Source organism: Lactuca serriola, chromosome 5 (genome assembly GCF_051521515.1).
Source record: "Lactuca serriola cultivar US96UC23 chromosome 5, Lser_US96UC23_V15, whole genome shotgun sequence".
In the NCBI taxonomy this organism is placed as follows: Eukaryota; Viridiplantae; Streptophyta; class Magnoliopsida; order Asterales; family Asteraceae; genus Lactuca; species Lactuca serriola.
Window position 1 is genome coordinate 310,813,902 of NC_136412.1, and position 20,340 is coordinate 310,834,241.

A 20,340-nucleotide genomic window follows, 5' to 3' on the forward strand; every position below is an offset into this window, starting at 1 on the left:
GTCTTAACCTCCAAGTTACGATTTTTATGACTCCAAACACTTCCAAGAGTCCAAAAGGACAGCTCAAATGGCCTGGAGTAGCTCATACTCCAAGAAACCAAATTATGGGACCAAAAGATTCTAAAATCTACCTTAAACCTAGATCTAAGCTTTAAATGATCAAGGTTCAGACTTTATACCTTCAATGGGATAGAAATGGTGCACAAACTCTGGATCTACAAGCTCATTCTTCTCTTTTGCTTCTTCCCAAACTTCCTTCTTCTACAAAACCACCAAAGACCAATCAAACACTCAAGGTAAGCTCAAAAAATGCACCCAATAAGGCTAAGGTTCGAGATTGGCACTAAAAAGGAAATTGAGGCTGAAAGGGTAATGGACTTGAGGGACTTAAGGTCTTTAAATAGGGTGCAAACCCTAAAATTTAGGGTTTGCCCTTGGCTTGAGTATGCCGACGTACACATGGGTACGCCCAACGTACACCGAGATCACCCCCGATGGCACGCACCAGAGTACGCCGTGCATATCTAATGTACGCCCATCGTACTCACGATCCCCTTTCCCCCTTTTGGTCTTAATTAAAAAAGATAATAGGTTGGATCCATACCCGACAACTTGTGTGCTATAGAGTGTATCGACGGTATAATATACTAATATTATCCGTTTGAATCAAGTGTAGCAACGACATAATATACTACTATTATCCATTTGAATCGAGCATAATGATGGCGTAGTGTAAATATTATTTATGAGAATTTGGCAGAGTAATGACTAAGTTTAATGATATCTGATAAATTTGGCCAAAATAACGGCTAGGTACTAAGTTTCCCTAGATTTTAGTCAGTATAACGACTAGGTATAATATTATCTATGAAAATGGGCAGAGTATCTACCAGACATAATATTATATCCTAAGAATTTTGCAAAGTAATGATAGAGTATAATATCTATTATCTTATTTAGGCAGAGTAGCAATAAAATATATTGTATAAAAATAATAATATTTATAACCCGACGATAATAATGATATATAGCGATTTGTAACAAAATTAACATGTATTCTCCCCCTAATTTTGATAAAAAGGGTCATGAAACTCACCCTCGTAGCTTGCTTACTAGACCCTACGACCGTGACTGGTGGCTTCAAGGGCTCAGGATTGACCAGGCTCGAGGGAAAAGACTAAATAATGATTAAAATGTATAGCCAAAGAATTTCGTAAGTTTTTAGGAGGGTTTTTCGAAGAAAAGGGAGAGAAAGAAACATATTTTTGGTGTGGGAAGTGAGAGGGGTTTTCAGCCCTTTTATAGGCAAAACATTATGGGATGCGCCCTTGCCAAATAGTGTGCGGCGTTCACTGTTGACGTGGCTCCAACCGCCGTGTGACACGTGGCAACTTCATGTTGGTCCGCGTGCACACTTGAAAACGTAGATTTTTGTAAAATCCGTAACTTCCTCATACGAACTCTATTTTCGACGTTCTTTATATTCACGTTTAGCTATCAATGAGTACTACGACTTTCCTTTAGGCTGCATTGGCAAATTTTGACTTTATTTTTATCCCTTATTTTTATACGATTTAATGATTTTGTGAAAATCATATCTCTCTCATACGGAGTCCTTTGGCATTCTTTTTCTCAAAATTCTTATCTCGATGAGTAATACGATTTTCCTTTTAGTGACTTTAGCTAAAAGTCAACCATTCACTTTGTAACTTTTTGACGTTGTAACATTTTGTGTGCTACTGACTGTTATATTTTATAAAAATCATAACTAATTCATATGGATTTCAATTTCTACGAAATTTAGTTTTTTGGGATCGGGATGACATGTACTTTCAGGATATGTTATAGATAACATAGCTTTTTGCGCACTAATTTTTACGGATAACGAATGTTTATTTTTCTTATCTAATTTAATACAAACTCTTGTATTTTTATCATAGATTGATATATAGTATGTATTAAATCTATTGATGTTTCTCACTTTTAGCGGTTAACGTCGGTGACAATTTTCACATGTATTACATAATATTATCTTTAAAAGTTTGGCAGGGTATGTACCGGACATAATATCATCCTAACGTTTCTAGGCATAATTATATCACTAATATCATACAATTAGTAATAATTATAAAATCAGTAGTGTAGTATTATTGTAAAAGTGGGGTCGTGAACTCATCATTGTAGCGTGTTTTTATCAATATTTTCTTCTTTGCCGAGAAGTAGTCAGGGGCTCAGGACTGCTCGGGCTCGAGGGAAAATATTAAACTAAAATAATATTTTGAAAGAAAAATATTTTTTCTTAAGAAATAAGAGTGGAAGAAGGTCAGCAGAATTGTCGATCTTGGTGTGAAAATGAAGGGAGGTTGAGCAGGCTTTTATAGGCGAGAAAAGAATAGGCGCCCTTCTGGAATGGCTTCAGCGGTTGTGCGACACGTATCCTTTTTTCCCTGGTCCACGTACCCCCACCCCATTCTAGAAGGCGTGTGTGCCGGAAATGCTGATTTTTGTAAATTGCATATCTTCCTCATACGAGCTTCATTTTCAACGTTCTTTATATATGCGTGTAACTATCGACGAGTACTACAACTTTCTTTTAGTTTGTAATGGCTAATTTTGATTTATATTTAGCCCTTATTTTTATACACTTAAATGATCTTGCAAAAAATATATATCTCTCGTACGGACTCCGTTTTGGCATTATTTGTCTCAAAATTCTTATATCGAAAAGTACTACGATTCTCCTTTCGGTGACTTAAGGCTAAAAGTTAACTGTTCTCTTCGTAGCTTTTTACGTTGCAGCTTTTTGTGCGCGGTTGATTTTTAAATTTTATAAAAATCATATCTAATTCATACGGAGTTGGATTTTTACGAAATTTATATTTTCGGGATCGGAAAGGCGTGTACTTTCAGAATATGTTATTATATCTTCAAAATAACATAACTTTTCATGCACTCATTTTTATAGATTACAGACAATTTGAATGATTTTTCTTATCTATCTTAATATGAAATCTTGTATTTTATCATAGATTGATAATTATTACGTATTAAATCTATTATAATTGTCGTTCTTTATTTAGCAATTTGTCACACCCAAAACCGAAACGGCGGAAACGTTCGAGGGTGGAGGTAATCCTGGGAGTCCTTCTGGATAGATTTCGGGAAGATCCAAAAGAATGTACGATTACACATGAAGTAAGGAAAATGATAGGTACTTCTGTTCTATCTGTATCTCTTGTCCCGATCGGCGGAAAAGGAAATTGCTTGGATTCTAAGTTTATTCGCATGGCAGCATGATCACTCGTAGCCTTGGGCAGTCTCCGTCCTGAAGTTCATCTATCAGAAGTCATATTTGGTTCATCAATCACAGCTTCGCGTATACGAGTCGTACATAATTAAGACTGAAACGACAGTTGAATAAATGATTCTTCTCTAAGCTCACATCCAAACAAGGAAAAGAAGTTAAAGCGGAATCATCAATTCTAAGCCTGTAGAACCTTGATTAAATACCACCCTTGAGTATACATTCCTTAGCGACAGATTAACCGCATGAGTCTCCGAATTGAACTTGACGTATTGTACGAGTGGTATTCCGGGGAGGTTTCTTCGGGAAGGATACGAACCATAAGATACTCTACGCATGAGTATCTCGGAGTTCTGGAATGACGGCTTTGCTAGAAAGGCGATTACGAAGAAAAAGGATTTCCGCACGAGGCTGGTATTGTGAGGATCGAATTGACTCAAGTTACATGATAATATCGGACTACTTGGAACAAAAGGCGTTAGACTAGATTATAAAGGTGTTACAAAAACATAGTGGTGTAACTTTGACAAAGTTTCAGTACTTTAGTTTTATCTACAAGACTACTGCTGCGAACAAGGTATACTACAAAAAGCAAGTATACGTAGCACGAGAGTCCCTTAACTGACGGGACCTCGCAAAAAGATAAGACTCGAGTTGCACTAGTTTTTAACAGTTCATAAGTCTACTATAACGATACGCCCTAGTATTTCAACGTGGGTCCGGAGTAGTCTCTTCTGCGGCAGTGATCCTTAGTATCTTCCCGTCTGCACCAGAGTTCTTTGTTATTGGACAATCCTCCTTGAGATTTCCTATCTCACCGCATAAATGACATATCTGGCTTGTACTAGCATCGGTGGTGGAAGTGATGTGTCGGGTCGAAGTTATGTCGGCACGGGTGCTTTCGTTGTTCCTCCCTTTCGGACAATTCCTTTTATAGTGTCTGGTTTCACCACAACCATAGCAAACCGGGTTAACCCCGAGGTTAGTGGCTTGGAAGATGGTTCATGCCAGCGCTCTATAGACACGAGTAGTGTGTCCCAGTCGGTTGCAATTGCTGCATTGCAAATCACGGAAAACTCCGTGATGATGAAAAGTACACTTGTCACACTTTGGGAGTGTTCCATCGTATGGTTTGATCGGTACCGAAGTGGCAGGGGTCGTCGCTTGTTGTTGTTGCACGGCAAGTCTTCGAGATCGCTTGAGCTCCTTCTGAGCTTGATGCTTTCGTTTATTATACTTAGTTTTGTGACTTTGGGTGCTTGTAACAGTTATCATTTGTTGATTTCCCGGATTGCTACAACAATTTGAACTGGCAACACCTTTTACAGCCTCGATTGCGTTACCAGCTTTGAAGTGTGCAAAGACAGCTGCCACAGCAGCAGTTACCGCGGCTTGGAAAGTGGCGGCGTCTATGTGAAGGATCCGGTTTTCGTCGTTCGGCTGACTATTTCTGGATGACGACATGATTCTGATATACGAAAGAAAAGGAGTTCGTGAGTGATTATGGTCGGAACTAGATGTATTCTACTCGTTTACGTAAATGTAAATTTTCCACTCTGTTAAACTATTCTCAATGGTTGGACCTACATCCCTATGATGCAGTGCTGGTAAGGAGTGGAAGTAAGTTCATATAATGGTCACAAGATGATTGGTATTTCGAACTAGACTGTCATTGGTTGGTGGATAACATGATCCAACCTTCGCCAAGAATTGGAAGTGATCCTTGATCTAAATTACCACAACTCAATAATTTGGCGAAAATAAGCTTTAGATAGAATTCTATTGATAGTAGAATGAAAGTATTTGAACAAGGATTGTCACAAGAATTAGTCGACTGCCAATATCATTGATATTTAAGATGTAATAAGTACGGGAAAATTGACCTTGAAGTAGGTCTTACATCATATCCGAAGAAGAAAAGGTTTTGACAGCATAAAGGCCTAACTAAAAAGTACTTACAGTACAGGGATATTTACATAGAAAGTGCTACTTGGAGCATAGATAGGAAGACTATTCCTTAAACCAAGGAAAGAAAGGTAGAATATCTCCTACTGGTGACGGTTATCCCTCGAGTGAACCCTTAGTTCAGCCAACTGGCACTCCATATCAAGCAGGTGCCTTTCGTACACCCTTTGGCTTACTCGGAGCTTTATGAATTCAACTCTAGTTTCAACTAGCTCTTGCTGCAGGGCCTCATGGTCTCTCCTAGATCTTTCACTAGCATCTTCCAGATTAATGGTGCGGATGGTATGCATTCTTGCATTGGCATTAACTTCCGTGATTCGATGGAAAGCTATCTTGCCCTAAATTTCGTTTCGGGTAACTTTACGGACCAGGATTGGCAAGAATCTTTCTGCTGAGCCTCCTTCGCTCAGGTCATAAAGGCTTCGGTCTCCATTGTATGGCATGGGCTGATTCTGCTCTAGGCTCCATGTTTCCAAGCATTCCACCCATGGAGGCGTCGGCCCTTGAAAAGCCGGACAAGGGTTAGCATTTGGGACAGGAGCCACTGGGGGTAGGTTCTCCACTTCTGGCTCGGAGTCAGAACCATCATCAAAGCCTTCAGCATGGTGATCATCCAAAGGGATTGGATGATCATCTTCTGGCTCTTCCTCAATCCATCCAACATTGCCTTGGTTAGGGAAGTACGAGTCGCCGTGGAGATGGAATCCAGCCATGTTATCTACGCGAGAATAGGGATAAAGAAATAATTAATAGTCGTACTAACTAGATAATTATAAGATGATCTTTATCAGTTACTTCAATACTTGTATAGTGTATACTAGTTATATGTAATCAAAACAGGATAGACCTTCGAATAAGTGACCCTAACTCCAAATCCACAAGGAACGGGGAGTAAGGCAAAGATTCACATATTCTAAGTCTATTACATCCTAGTTACATATAACCTTAGTGTATCCACTTAGAAACTAATGACCTAATAATGGAGGCCTTTAGTTCTCAGATAAGTAATTATGGTAACACAAAATACTCCTATACTATTTTAGGTTTATGTTCTAATGTTTTCATTGTAGTATTGTTGGTAAGTTTTAGACTTGTTGCCACATCACAACCATTCTCGGGCATATGCTAATCACTTCTCGGACCAACATAGTTGATCAGGCTATGTTACTCCCAGAACTGACCATACATCCCCGAGTTTACTTGTGATGTTCAACAATCGTAATACTTTTGTTCTGTCTTAGTGACACTGATTTTAGTATGAATGCAGGTATGTATACTTGGTTTAATATTTTAGTATTTAAAAGTATAAACTCTTGATCAGATTATTTTAATCTTGTTGTGTTTATAGTTCGTATATCTTTTATGGGTTGATATACTTGATTCACTATAAACGATGCTCTGATACCAATCTGTCACACCCCAAAACTGGAACGACGGAAACGTTCGGGGGTGGAGGACGTCATGTACAGTATCACAACAAAGCATAGTAGTAAGCAAGCAACAACATCATCCATTGCATTAATAATATAATTTGATACAAGTGTGTTCTTTGAAGTTTATAAGACATTCAAAAATGTAAATCAAAATAAGAGATGAGTCTTGAACGAGCTCCATCTTCTCAAAACCTGGCATCGGTACCTGTCTACTGATGACCTGAGAATACAAGTTATTTTGAAAGAGTTTATCAGCATTAAAGCTGGTGAGTTCATAAGCATTTTATTGTCGTTATTTGTATCAAAAAGTTTGTAACAACGTTTGAAGTATGAGTTTGTAAATGTTCGTAGCAAAAGTATATGAATGTTTGTAAATATTTGTAACTCCTAGAAAATCCTATATTTTCTACTAAAAGTAGCCTTCTACCAAGGCATCAACTGTGATGTATGTTTTCATTGTAAAAGTGTGTATTTTTCCCAAGCATGACTATCACTAACAAAATATAGTTTATACATTACCGATTATGTGAGAAGATCACAAAATGAATGCAATGGGGAAAATATCAAAGTATTGTAGTACTGTATTACAGTAACCACTATTGTACTTAATGACTTAAATTGATTGTTTAAGGTATAATGTGATAGCTAGTTCCCGTACTAAACGCTCTCCCTGTAAAAAGATTCCAGGAACCAAACGCGACTTGGCAAACCGGTGGTTGCATCGTGTACATCCACTTTAAAGTTATATGATCATGTATACCCAATTTAACTATCACCTTTTGTTTAGAACAATGAGTTAGTGATTCATTGGTATAATTAGATCTTGAAGTTGTTCAATGCTATAGCATCTTAGTATGTATTGTATGTATTAGTGTGGTGTGTGTTCTCTCTGATTCTCAACATAGTATGCTCTTTTGTATAGTATATAGTGTGTATGAATTGTATGTACTAGAGTATTGTATGTTTTGTTTCTCGTTATAGTATTATCTTAATTTCTCATAATAGTATAGTTGTATAGTTTCTCATAATAGTAAGTATTGACTCATGAATGAACTGACTCTTTGTATGCTTCGATGAACTAGAAGTGATGAATAGTATAACCCTAAATTATACCTAGTATTAGCTTACTAGAAGAATTGTTTGTATGAATGAATGTACTGAACTGAGATAAAAGCTTTTATGTCTTATACATATATACATGATATATAACTAAGGATCAAACGACACTCGGACAAACAACCGGGTACTCTAAGTCCACAACCAAACGAGGAACAGGAAAATAAAGTGAGTTATCAGTCCTAAGTCCTTCAAACCTTACTTATATAACTATATATGAATTAGACATGGTTTTGACAATATAAAAGAGATTTTGGTAAAGAGTTTAACAAGTAAAAGAGTTTGATAAGCAGCTTGAAGTCATTGGTTTGATAAAAACAGTTAAAAGTATAGTAAATCCATTTGTTTGATAGTTATTAATCACATGTGATTGATATAATAACTATAATGTTGCAACTTGTATTCCCCGCCCCCCCCCCCATAAAAGCATTTAAAATCATTTAAAAGGTAGATTAAGGGGTATGAACTCACCTGTAATGAGTAGATTGGATGAAAGTGTTGGATAAGGTGCTAGGTGTCAAGTGAAGACTTGAACACACACTTCGATCCTATTTATCTAAAGACACATATATGTATCTAATTAGTGTTTATAACACTAATTAAGCAAGTAAGGACACCCTAGAACATGGAAAACACTTTGATTCAAGTGTTATAAGATCATAGGGTTGCATCTAAGGGTTGTATGGCTTTGTTATTGAGTTTATGGCCCAAGGACCAACTCTCCATGAGTTTACGGCCTAGGGTTTGCGGATCTTATAGGTTTACGGCCGTAAAACCATGGTAACTTCTACCAATTTGTTGTTTAAGGTCCTTAGCTCATGTAGGAAGGGTTCTAGACCAATATTCAAGCAGTAGGAAGGAATAGTGGCACATATGCATCACTTTATGGTGTTTACGACCCAAGGAGATTGCCTTGGCCGTAAACCCATGTGTTCTTGAGTTTTCTTGGTGTTTTCAAGGTGTAAACTATGTGCTTTAGACATATAACAAGCTAGGGTAAGAGTACTTACAATAGAGAAGCTTGTAAGAGTGTTTACTAGTGTGTGTTCTTGGTGTTCTTGGTGAAATGAAGAACACTTGAAGATCTAAAGAAATGAAAGGATTTCATGGATGAAATCATGAGTGAATCAAGAAGAAGTGAGGTATAACACTTAGATGAAGTGATTTACTTACATGAATGGAATATTGGAAGCAAAAGTTTCAAGATCCTTGAGAGAGAAATCTGATTTCTTGGGCTTGGAATGGTAGAAATGAGGAAAAATGACTAAGGGTTGTATATATACCAAGGGGTTTATGACCACCTTGAGTTTACGGCCGTAAAATCAAAGGTTTTGGTCATAAACTCCTCTCTTTAGGGCTTAAGGCTTGCTTAATTGACAGGTTACCAGTTCAACTGATACTCTCATTCACTTATTCCTTTGATGTATTAAAGCTCAAAATGATCAAACAGACTCCAAACGTGCTAAAAGTTAGCAGAAGAAAGCTTGACTTTTAAGGAAGTTCTTGACTGCACAAGATAGAAATTTCAGGTTGTCACACAATTGACGATTGGTGACAATTTTTGGAATTGTCACAATCATGCCCAACATTGTACTATTGTACTACTGAGACTAGTCATCTAGCAGAGTATTGATGACAACCACATACTATTCTAGATAGTTCGGTGACAATCATGCCCCTGATCCTCTCCTGTTTCCAGTTCTCCTTCCGAACTCCCTGTGCCTGAGCCTCCCTGATCAAAACCAAAAGCGGAGAATCAACGGATATCCTCATACACATTTCCCCAACTGAAGACCCATCCGACTTGCGGCTTAATGCACCCGCTACCAAATTCGATTTACCCGGTTGGTAAAGGATCTCGCAGTCATAATCCTTGACCACGTCAAGCCACCTGCGCTGCCTCATGTTCAGGTTTTGTCTGATCCATAAGATGTATCAAAATCTTGTGATCCATGTAAACAATACAACGGACCCCATAAAGATAATGTCTCCAAACCTTGAGGGCAAACACCACCGCCCCCAACTTTAAGTCATGAGTAGGATATCTCGTCTCATGCGATTTCAGCTGCCGCGAAGCATAAAAAATCACTCGTCCTCTCTGCATAAGGAACCCCCCCCCCCAAATCGATGATAGATCCATCACAGAATACCAAGAAATCGTCGACTCCCTCCGGAAGGGTCAATATCGTGGCCTCACATAACCTCCGCCGAAGAATCTCAAATGTTGATTGCTGCTCAGGGCCTATCGGAAATCCACACTTCCCGCAGATATCATAGCTCCATTGGCTTCCAGTACCCAAGTTAGCAGTCTCGGATCCGTCGTATTTCGTTGATTGAGCCCTCATCCTCTTTCCGAGTCGTGTCTCCTCATCAATATCTCCCCTAGTAGTCAGCTCAGTAGCACCTCTCACAGTCTACGAAGCTGCAGTTCGTTCCTCAAACTTGGCAATTAGCCTGCCAGTGATTCAACCCATGATACCAGACAATTCTTCCTGTAATATTTATGAAACCTCAATGGTGATCATTTCCCGAATCTGATCAACAGTCAACCCCGGCCTATCCTAGCCATCAGCTCCAGATCCCGAACCAGATCCCCTTGCAAACTCCATACTGAAAATGAATCAAAAGCATCATAAATGTCACCACACATATTGCTACAACCACATGACGAGACTACCCCTCAGGGTTTGTGACTTCCTTGCTACGCATACGGGTCATGTGATTTCAGTAGTACGGGCCCATACTAACTTCCACACCTACCCGTATTTGTTTCAAGGATCATCACAACAACCCAAAGCCATTTCAACAACTAGGATATGCATACACCCTATCCTCACTCCCTCGAGAGTGACTAATCATTCCAAAACTAGCCAGCTACATCCATACCCAATCATAATGGTACTCCCAACACTTGCTAAAAATCACAACATGAGCACTACATACTACCTAGGCTATCCTAGGTTCCATATCTCACCCTGCCATCAACTGCCAAACGACCCTCATTGGTGCCAGTTAACTATTGTATGAATACAATCACATGCAACATAACTTAAATAATATTAGATTAAAATATTTAACCCTACAATAGTTGGACTCAGATAGGAGCTGCGCAGTAGGATCAAATCCTTCAATCTAAAATTATTTAACCTATACAGCATGTGACTTAATGTATTCAATTAGTAGTTAATTCACACCCGAAAGAGTCCTATAATAATAAGCAAGAGAACTCTATAGGAAATAAGGCATCATATATCAGGAAATTATATCATGCAATTCTTGAAAATCCCTATCCTACAACTAACATGTTGTTCTACCATAAACATAATAATAGATAACTATGTGGTAACTTGGGGTATACTTACTAGCTCCGGCTGGTCGTACACATCGCATCCTCTTTTGATAATTTTGAAAAAAACTTTGAAAATCATTTTAAAACCTTTTCCTTAGTTTGAGAGTGGATTCACATGAGTGTTCATCCAATGCACTCAAACCAAGGCTCTGATACCAACTTGTAACATCCATAAAAAATCACAACAAATTTGAACTTTTTAAAACAACCCCAAATCATTGTTTTCAAAGTATTGTTCCATATCATAGTATCCTATAGATCAAAAGTACATAAAACAGAGGATGTGTACTGTAACACCCCATCTTTCAAATAACTTCAAGTTCACTCCTTGGACTTTGAATTATGTCATGTTTGGCCCTTGGTTTGGATTGAAGTAGTAAAATTGTGATTTTGGAAACTTGAGTTGCACGTTGGGTGTACGAGTACCAGGATGAAACCCTAATATTTAGGGTTTGGGTGGTATATAAGTGTCCTTATGAGCTCACTTACCCTCTATCCTTCCAGCCTCCATAGTTTTGAGTTGTTTTCCCCAAACCCTAGCCTCTCTTTTGTGTGTGAGAGCTAAAAGTGTGCCTCTTGGGTGTTGAAGAAGAAGTTAGCGCATTAAAGGAGTCAAGGAATGTATCAAGCTTGTAGATCTGGGGTTTTTTATCTTCTGGGGAAGCTTCAAAAGGTATAAAGTTCCTACCATTTGTGCTTAGATTGGTTGGATCTCACTTGTGGTGTTTTTGGTATCCTTCTTGTCCCAAAGAGTGTCATTTTGTGCATGCTTTGTTTTGGTCGAGTTAAGTTGTCCTTTCAGACCCTAGGATGGGTCTTAAGGCATTAAAATGAGTTCTATTGAGCTAGTTTGGTCCCTAGTTCTTTGTAGGAGGTCTTAATGGATTAAGACCATGTATTAATCTCTTTTTGTCGACCAAAGTCGTAAAGTCTGAGACTTTATGGTTCTAGAGCACATTTGAGTAGTGGATCTAAAGTTTGGGCTTAAGTGCTTAAGCCATTAAGCACTTATCATGATTTTAGCCTCTACGAGGGTACGCCCCGCGTAAGTTTTGTACGCGCCGCGTTCGAAGTCAAACACCCCGATTTCTTGTCAATGTGAGGCGAAGTACACCCAACATACCGAAGGAGTACGCCCCGCGTACGTCAACTGTTTGGATTTCGGACTTAGGCTTCGAATATTGGGCCATCTGTTGGGCCTTGATACTTGGGGCCCTAATGGACTAACTGGATAAGTGTGTTTTGGACTAAGTAGAGGGTTGGACCTTTAGATAAGGCCCAATAAGGAGTTGGGCCCAATTTGGAAAATTGGGCCAAGAGTGGGCTTGAAGTGGTTTGGGCCTTTGGATCAAGTTTTGGGTTTGGTTTGCTTTAGGTTGTAATGGACCATCTGGGATTTCATGGTTTGGGCATTTAGCTTGCTGGATCTTCTTGAGTGAAGGCCACTAGGCCCAATTTGGAAAATTAGGCCATAATTGGACTTACGGAGTTTATTTTGATATTGTACCCTTTTGTCATCTAGTTGGGCCTTGGTTTTGGGCCAAGCTTGAGGAAGGGTAAAAAGGTCTTTTACCCTGATTTGAACTCATCGTATGAGACAGCGACTAGACATTGATGGATTGTCATTTTGGAATCTGTTAGCACGTGTGTGATAGCGGATATTCAGTTAGAGATTATTCATGGCACCAGCTTTTTTGGGACGTTGTCTTAATGTTGGTGGTTCGGGATCTGGCAGTCAGCAGCCAGGGATCGTCTGTGTGTTCGGCAGTGCGAGATGAGTTTTCCTCACTATACTAAGGGGTCGAAAGCACCAATGTCGACCCTTTGGTTGATATCCTGATATTGTTGATATGTCGAGTACTGAATAGATATGCATGAGTATGCTAGTTGTCAATATGTTAGTTTGGTATACATGTGGGACTGTCTGTGGTAATGTTTGATTATCTGCATAGGATATTATCTGCTATATGTTTCATATATTGTGTGGGTTGGGTTGAGGTTGTACTGCTTTGTGATGTAGCCAACAAACCATGGAGTATTCCAGATATAAGTTGAGGGCTCGGGAGGACATGTCAGAATCATACTGAGGGCACATTAGCATTCCAGATACGAGCTGAGGATCGAGTGGTATACCAGACTCGTATTGAGGACTTGAGGGTATTGGAGCATTCCAGATGCGAGCTGAGGGCCAAGGAGAGCACGCCATACGCGTACTGAGGGCTAGTCATTTATATTCTAGTCCAAGGACTGAGGGCGCAAGCCAGACATGAGTTGTGGGTCCGATAGGCAAGCCAGAATCATGTTGTGGGCTCAGGGGTAATCTAATCTGTAAATTTGTGGACCCATTACATGATGTTATTTATATTTGTTTCAGGTGCTTCAGATGTTTTGGCAAGGCGAAGGCCTGACCGTACCCATCCTTGCGTTTTGGACTTATGGTTTCTGGGATACTCTGATATGAAACTATTTTGAAAAAATTTTGTAATGACTAATGGCTTTTGGGTGTTTGAAAAAGGTTTAAATTTTACTGAAATTTTATGGATGTTACGTGTAAGGTCACACCTTCTCCTTCCCGCGATCATTGGAAGTACCTGAAACGATAAATAAAAACCGTAAGCCAAAGCTTAGTCAGTTCTCCCAAAGTACCAACACACAAGCAGATTACATATACAACAACATGTCAGTTCTAATCAACCATCGGGTTGGAATACCCCAGGCCCAGTCACCCTCAAGGTCCATGCATCCTCGGGATGGAATACCGTAGGTGGAATGCCAATATATAATGGGTCCAGTCAACCATCGGGTTGGAATACCCTAGGCTCAGTCAACCATCAGGTTGGAATGCCAATATACAACAGGTCCAGTCATCCTCGGGCCCAATCAACAATCGGGTTGGAATGCCCCGGGTCTATTGGCCCACGCACATAGCAGTAAAGCCTCAACCACCAACCAAAATATGTGGAGATATAGCAGATAAACATATATTCAATCAATAGACAATCAGGTAGATCTACAAATCACTAAGCATAGTGTCATCCTATAAACCAGGATAAAGATCTAACAGATCACTACAATAAGATAACATATTATCACATAACAGGATATCTAATCCAATGGGCCGACCTTGGTGCCTTAGACCCATAAGTACAGTGAGGAAAACTCACCTCACAGTCTGAACATTAGCTGATGAGGTCTCGACTCTGAATCTCAGCTCTAATCGTCACTTATCCAACTGTATGACCAATTCTCAATCACAATCCAAAATACCCTTAATTCAAACTTGGTCAAAGTCAAAGTCAAACTAGTCAAGTGAACTGAGTCAACCCAGCCGAGTCGACACAATGAGTGTACGGGGGTGTACTCCTAAGGTACGTTGGGCGTACGCGAGCATTGACCACCATCGGGGTGGTTGACCACATACGCACTGCGTACTCAGATTACGCAGGGCGTACGCCCAGTTTTCCCAAACGCTTATTAAGAGCTTAATGCCTTAAGCTCTTACGTCCAACTTTCAGATCTAAGGCTAAATCATCCTCATGAGTCATAAAGTTTCCAACTTTATGACTTTGCATGTCCATTAAGAGCTTAACTCATCATATTAATACATTAAGACACTCTAAAGAGTGCATGGAGCAAAACCAACCATTAAGACCCCATTTTTATGCTTCAAGACCCTTCCTAAGGTCTGAAAGGACAGCTTAATGGGTCAAGAACAAGCCATGCTCAAGAATCACCTTCTTGGGACCAAAAAGTGACTTAAAATAGTAAGAATCTAGATCTACATGATGGAGGGGTAAAGTTGCAAGCTTTATACCTTCAAGAGGTTGCAAACAAGGTAAAAATCCCAGATCCAAAGTGCTCTCAACTCCAAGATCTTCTCACCACCTTCTTCTTTCTTCAAAACCACTTCAAAATTCCCTTAAAGGCTCAAAAATTGCTCTCTTTCTCTTAGGGTTGCTTGGGGGGTCGATGTCATAGAAGGGGGCTGGGTAAGAAGAAGATATGGGGCCTTAGTGATGCTTATATATGAACCAATACCCTAAAAATTAGGGTTGCATGATTTCCACGTATGCCCTGCGTACGAGGTGTACGCCCAACATACTAAGGCGCACCCTAGTACGCTTAGCGTATACATGTACGCACAACGTACTCCTCAAAGTCCCAATTTACCAAAATGCCACTATGGGCCACTTTTGCACTCTTTCTTAAATCTAGGGACCAAAATGCAATATAATTCAATTTAAGCGACAAGATTAGTAGTACCTTAACATTAGGATGTTATAGATATGTCACCCCGATGAACCGAAACCTTTGAGACGATTTATGGAATAACATCTACAAACAACGTTCTTGCATTTGTATATATTGGGGTCAAGATATGCAAACAATTTCTTCCACCGGACTCCAAATTCAAGAAATCGGTCGGAGTTGTAGTTTTCGAAGGGGAGAAGAAAACGACTGGAGTAGTGGATTTCAACATCAAGAAGTCTTTTTATGTTGATATGTTATGGTGGTACACAAGTGGCGAACAAGGAGGAGAGAAGACAATCTGAAATAAAGCGGTGGTCTTCATTCTATTCAAATCATCTTTATTCTATGATGACCTGTAGTTTCTCGATCTTCTTGTCTGGCGTTTTGCAAGATTTCGGTGACTTGGTTTCTAGGGCAGAAAGAAAAGAGGAAAGAGAATGAGAAGAATGAGCGGTGGGTTAGGGTGTGGACGTGTGGTTGGTGATATTTTTTCTAAAAAATGATAAATTAATAATAAAAAGTAAAAAATAAATTATTAAGGGAAAATAGGCATTTTATATAACAGTCGAGTGAAATGTGTATTTGGCATTGTCTATTTTATTTATTATTATTTTTTTTTTTTTTTCGAGATGTTTAAGTATGATCGAACGAGTGGACGGATGTGGTATATAAGCACCGAAAAGATCCCCAAACCTCTCGTCCGTCGTCTCCGAGTGGCGAAATTCACCGTCTCTGTTTTCATCTCATCCGGTCTGTGGACGTTGCCGGTAAGTCTTCGTTGGCTCTTTCATTAACCCACTGACACGGACAGTTTGAACACAACTTCATATCAATCTAATTAGGGTTTGCGATTTCGTTAGTTTCACCATTCTGAATTTTGTGATCTTTGTATTAGGTTAGGTTTTGCTAATTTGCTCTCACTTAAACTGTGTGATTGCATAAGTTTTCTTTGTTAAACGAGTTTCACTTTGAACTTTTTGATGTCCAAGCATATCACTTCTTATGCTGAATCAATGCGGGTTCTGTTTCTAATTTATCTCCAATAAATTTTAGTTTGCAGCATTAGTTATGAAGTTTGGTGTACCTGATTGCCCCAAAAAATTCAAAATCTACAACTGTAAATGTGGGGAAAACGAATACCCTTGTTGATTTTCTTAGAGTCAAAGAACTTATTCTTTTGAATTAACGTAGAGAACTTTCTTTCATCTTCTAGCTAGTTACTTTAGACTTTAATATAAGAGTTTACATATCTTGGTTCTTAGAAGGATTAAAAGCTTTTTCATTCAAGAAAGTGGTTTTTAAGATGAAAATGCAAGCGCATCTCATTCTAGGACAAAATTTGCAACATCTTAACTGCAACATGTTTAATGGATTAGTGATTGAAACATGGTTGTATATTTTGTCTTATGGGAAAAAACTGAAACATCATTGCATAAACAAGCATTTAACCTTTCTTTGAATGAACAATTTCATTTTGAAAAGGATGAATAATTTTTCGCTCAGTTTAATTTCTAGTCATACTTGTAATCACCCTTGCTCAGTTTTCTTAAATCTTTCATCCTGCAGTTGAAAAAACATCTTTTTGTCATCATTTCTATTTGTTAAAGACTTTTGAAGGCACATAAAGATGCTTCAAATCAGACTAAGCAACAAAGCTGCAACTTCAGAAAGTGGTGGAGGAGCAAAGCTTCCATCAGGGGAGACAGTGACAGTTGCATGCCCTGACCACCTTGTTCTTGCTGAGCTTCCGGTGGCCAAGAGCCTCGGTTCTGCTAGCGGTGTTACTCTTGTGAAGACGGTTGGGCGTAGGTCCCGCCGCCACCTCGGTGAACGTGTCCATTTTTGTGTTCAATGCGATTTCCCCATTGCCATTTATGGACGCTTGGTATGTTGTTACATGTTATATTCCACAACCACTTTCTCCACCTTCTCCTTTCCTTTCAGTATTTTCAATGATGGAATCGTTCATTCCATTGGAATCACCTGATGGAATGGAATAGAGTATATAGACCATTCTTTAACAGGTTTGTGGTTGTTGCAGATTCCTTGTGAGCATGCATTCTGTCTGGATTGTGCTAGGAGTGACTCTATATGTTATCTGTAAGTAGAATGTCTTAATAAGAAGAAAAAAAAATAGACAACCACTAAATCAGTAATCACTAATGAGATCTTTTTGGGTGATAATAGGTGTGATGAACGTATACAGAAGATCCAAACAATTAAAATGATGGAAGGAATCTTGATATGTGCAGCTCCACATTGTCTAAAATCCTTTCTTAAAAAAACCGATTTCGAGGCTCACGTATACGCGATCCATTCCGATCTCATCAACTCAAATACTCAAAAAGAAGTCAACAACGAGTCCGAACCACTCCGAAAACCAACCACTTCCGACTCAACGGTTCAAGCCCCGACCCCAAGACCGGTCCAAGACGGGCTCCAACCACCACCCATGGTTCCGGTTCGACCACTAATGAACCCTAAACCCAACCCACAACCACCAATGGACAACAGACCCCACGGGTTCGATGGACCATCTTATGAATACCCTATGAATATGAATATGAGTATGGGGATGAGTATGAGTATGCCTCCTAATTTTGTGGTCCCGGTCAATGTAATGGGAGGTGGGCCTGCTTCGTTTGGTCAACCGATGTATGTGGGCCCTCCGGAAACGGGTCCTTGGAATGGGGCACCGTTTGATCCTTCTATGATGATGAATCAAGGTGGTGGTGGTGGAGGAGTTGGTTTTTTTCAGGGAGGTTTATTACAAGGGGGGAATGGTGTTGGTGTAGGTAATGATTTGAGGGATGGAAGGGGGATATTGCCGCCACCACCGCCGCCGTTTGTGGGTGGTGGTTACTTTGGTGGTGGTGGTGGTGGTGGTGGTGATATGGGGCAACAACATGGACAGGGTCAGGGGTATGGGTGGCAACAAGAGAAGCGTGATGCTTTTAATGGAGGTCAAGATTAGTTTAGAATTTACAAATCATATATCTTCTTGTTTGCTACTTTTGGTTTATATCTTGTTTAAACTTTAAACTGATTTTTTTAATCTTTGGCTTAACCGACTCACCGTTGTTTAGGTGTTTTTAGCTTCAAAATGAACGTTTTTACAAGGATTTCATAACAACAATTTCGAGTCTGATATCATCTGTTTAATCCTCAAGTGAGCATATACACAAGATGTAATCACACAAAAAAACATGTATCAACAAGAATATAACTAGAAAAAGAAGTTTCACATTAATGAACAAGATAATTCAACAACTCAATACACAAATGGGATTACAGCCTTCCTCCCTTTGGGATAATCTTCACCAAATTTCTCCATATACCACTTGTGATTCGCACGTGCCCTCGGCACCAAGTTGGCACACGTGTATACGAAAAACCCTAACCCGACCCATGACCCGGTCATCAATCCCCAACCCAACCACTCCACAATCTCACCGGAGTAATTTGGGCAGCTCACAAGTTCAAAGAAACCGCCTCTCGGAATCTTATACCCACCGCCGGCACTCTTCAATTTCATCAATTCCATATCTGACTTCACATTCACCGCCATACCACCCAAGAAAACCGCCAATCCAACGCAAAACCGCCACCAGAACCACCCATCGTTTATGTAATCGGCGTATTCGGACACCCATCTGGTCTGCAAGTAAGAATTAAAGAGGTTGAACGTGAAGGCCATGAGAGCGACACTGATCGGATACCCATTTGAGAGTTTGCGGCGGAGGCGGAGAGGGTAGATGATGGTGCGGTGGAAGTAGTGGAAGATGAAAGGTGAAATGAGGATGATGGATTTTGGATCAGAACGGTGTTGGCCCAGTGGGAAGAAGAGGAGTGTGAACCATAGGGTGGGGCTTTCCATGAGGAACCAGGCTAATGGTGGGGAGATGGTGGGACCCCATCCCTTCCGGTGGTGCTTGCCGTAAGGGGCGGTCGTGAACTGGCAGGAGATGAAGGTGGGTGGTGCGATGAGGAAGTAGGAGATAACGGAGTAATGGAAGAAAGCTTGATCGGAAGGCATCTCTGCAGAAGGGTTGACTGTGATCCCTAAGAAATTGGGGTTAAATGCATCACCTCCGATTCCGAAAAGCAAACTTCCTTTAAAAATGGTGGACACCGATGTGAAAACTAATATATCCTTATTAGTATTTGGTTAAGGTATTTTTTTCGTATAACAATGGTGCTATTTTTTTATTTAGTAATTTAGTAAAAAAAATTAATATCATTATAGAAGTCGTTTAACAGCAATAGATGATTTATAGGTTTGAAATCAGAATATAACCTTTTTCCGAAAGAAAAAAAAAAAAAAACAGAATATAATAGATAATGACAATTTTAATTTTGTTTCCATGAATTGATAACTTAAAATGGAAATATTATATTAAAAATATACAAACTCATACGTAATTTAATTTTCTTGTAAGGTTATATAATCCAAAATTGACGATATAATCAAAGCTAGTTTATATTTGTGTTAAAAAACTAAAACTGATATACAATCAAAACTAGATTATGTTAATTAAAGGATTATATCATTATATGTTGAAACTCTATCAGTTTATAGCAATGATAAATACGTTGTATGCCATTTTTAAAATTGAATAGTTTTTTTAATATAATATTATAATAGAAATGAAAATATGAAACATGTTATCATTCTTGTATTTAATCCTGTATAACTACTTGAGACTATACTAATCGACTTTGTTTTTTACTAATTCAGATAATCATGTAAGCAATTAAGAATAAGAAAAGTGATTATTAAGATAAAATTTAAATTAGCTACTAAGTTATTGAATTTAAATAAAATTTAAATTATCTACTTAGTTATTATATTTTAACTCCAAGAATGGAGTTCAATGTGAGGTTAGATATTTTTGAAGACATCTTTGGAATGAAAAGGGATA

At 39.0% G+C, this 20,340-nt stretch overlaps 2 protein-coding genes across 2 annotated transcripts; one reads left to right on the plus strand and one right to left on the minus strand.

Annotated features, from left to right (window-relative positions):
• Window positions 1–16,055: 16,055 nt before the first annotated feature.
• On the plus strand, window positions 16,056–18,489 carry LOC145054914 (RING/U-box superfamily protein). The gene is made up of 4 exons (XM_079003181.1): window positions 16,056–16,185; window positions 16,985–17,303; window positions 17,460–17,518; window positions 17,606–18,489. Exons 2-4 carry the CDS (start codon window positions 17,046–17,048, stop codon window positions 18,390–18,392), a joined length of 1,104 nt encoding a protein of 367 aa, XP_078859307.1. The 5' UTR covers window positions 16,056–16,185; window positions 16,985–17,045; the 3' UTR covers window positions 18,393–18,489.
• Window positions 18,490–18,641: 152 nt separating this feature from the next.
• Window positions 18,642–19,557, minus strand: DET2 (3-oxo-5-alpha-steroid 4-dehydrogenase family protein). The gene has a single exon (XM_079003182.1). It carries the CDS (start codon window positions 19,452–19,454, stop codon window positions 18,690–18,692), a length of 765 nt encoding a protein of 254 aa, XP_078859308.1. The 5' UTR covers window positions 19,455–19,557; the 3' UTR covers window positions 18,642–18,689.
• Between the last annotated feature and the right edge of the window lie 783 nt (window positions 19,558–20,340).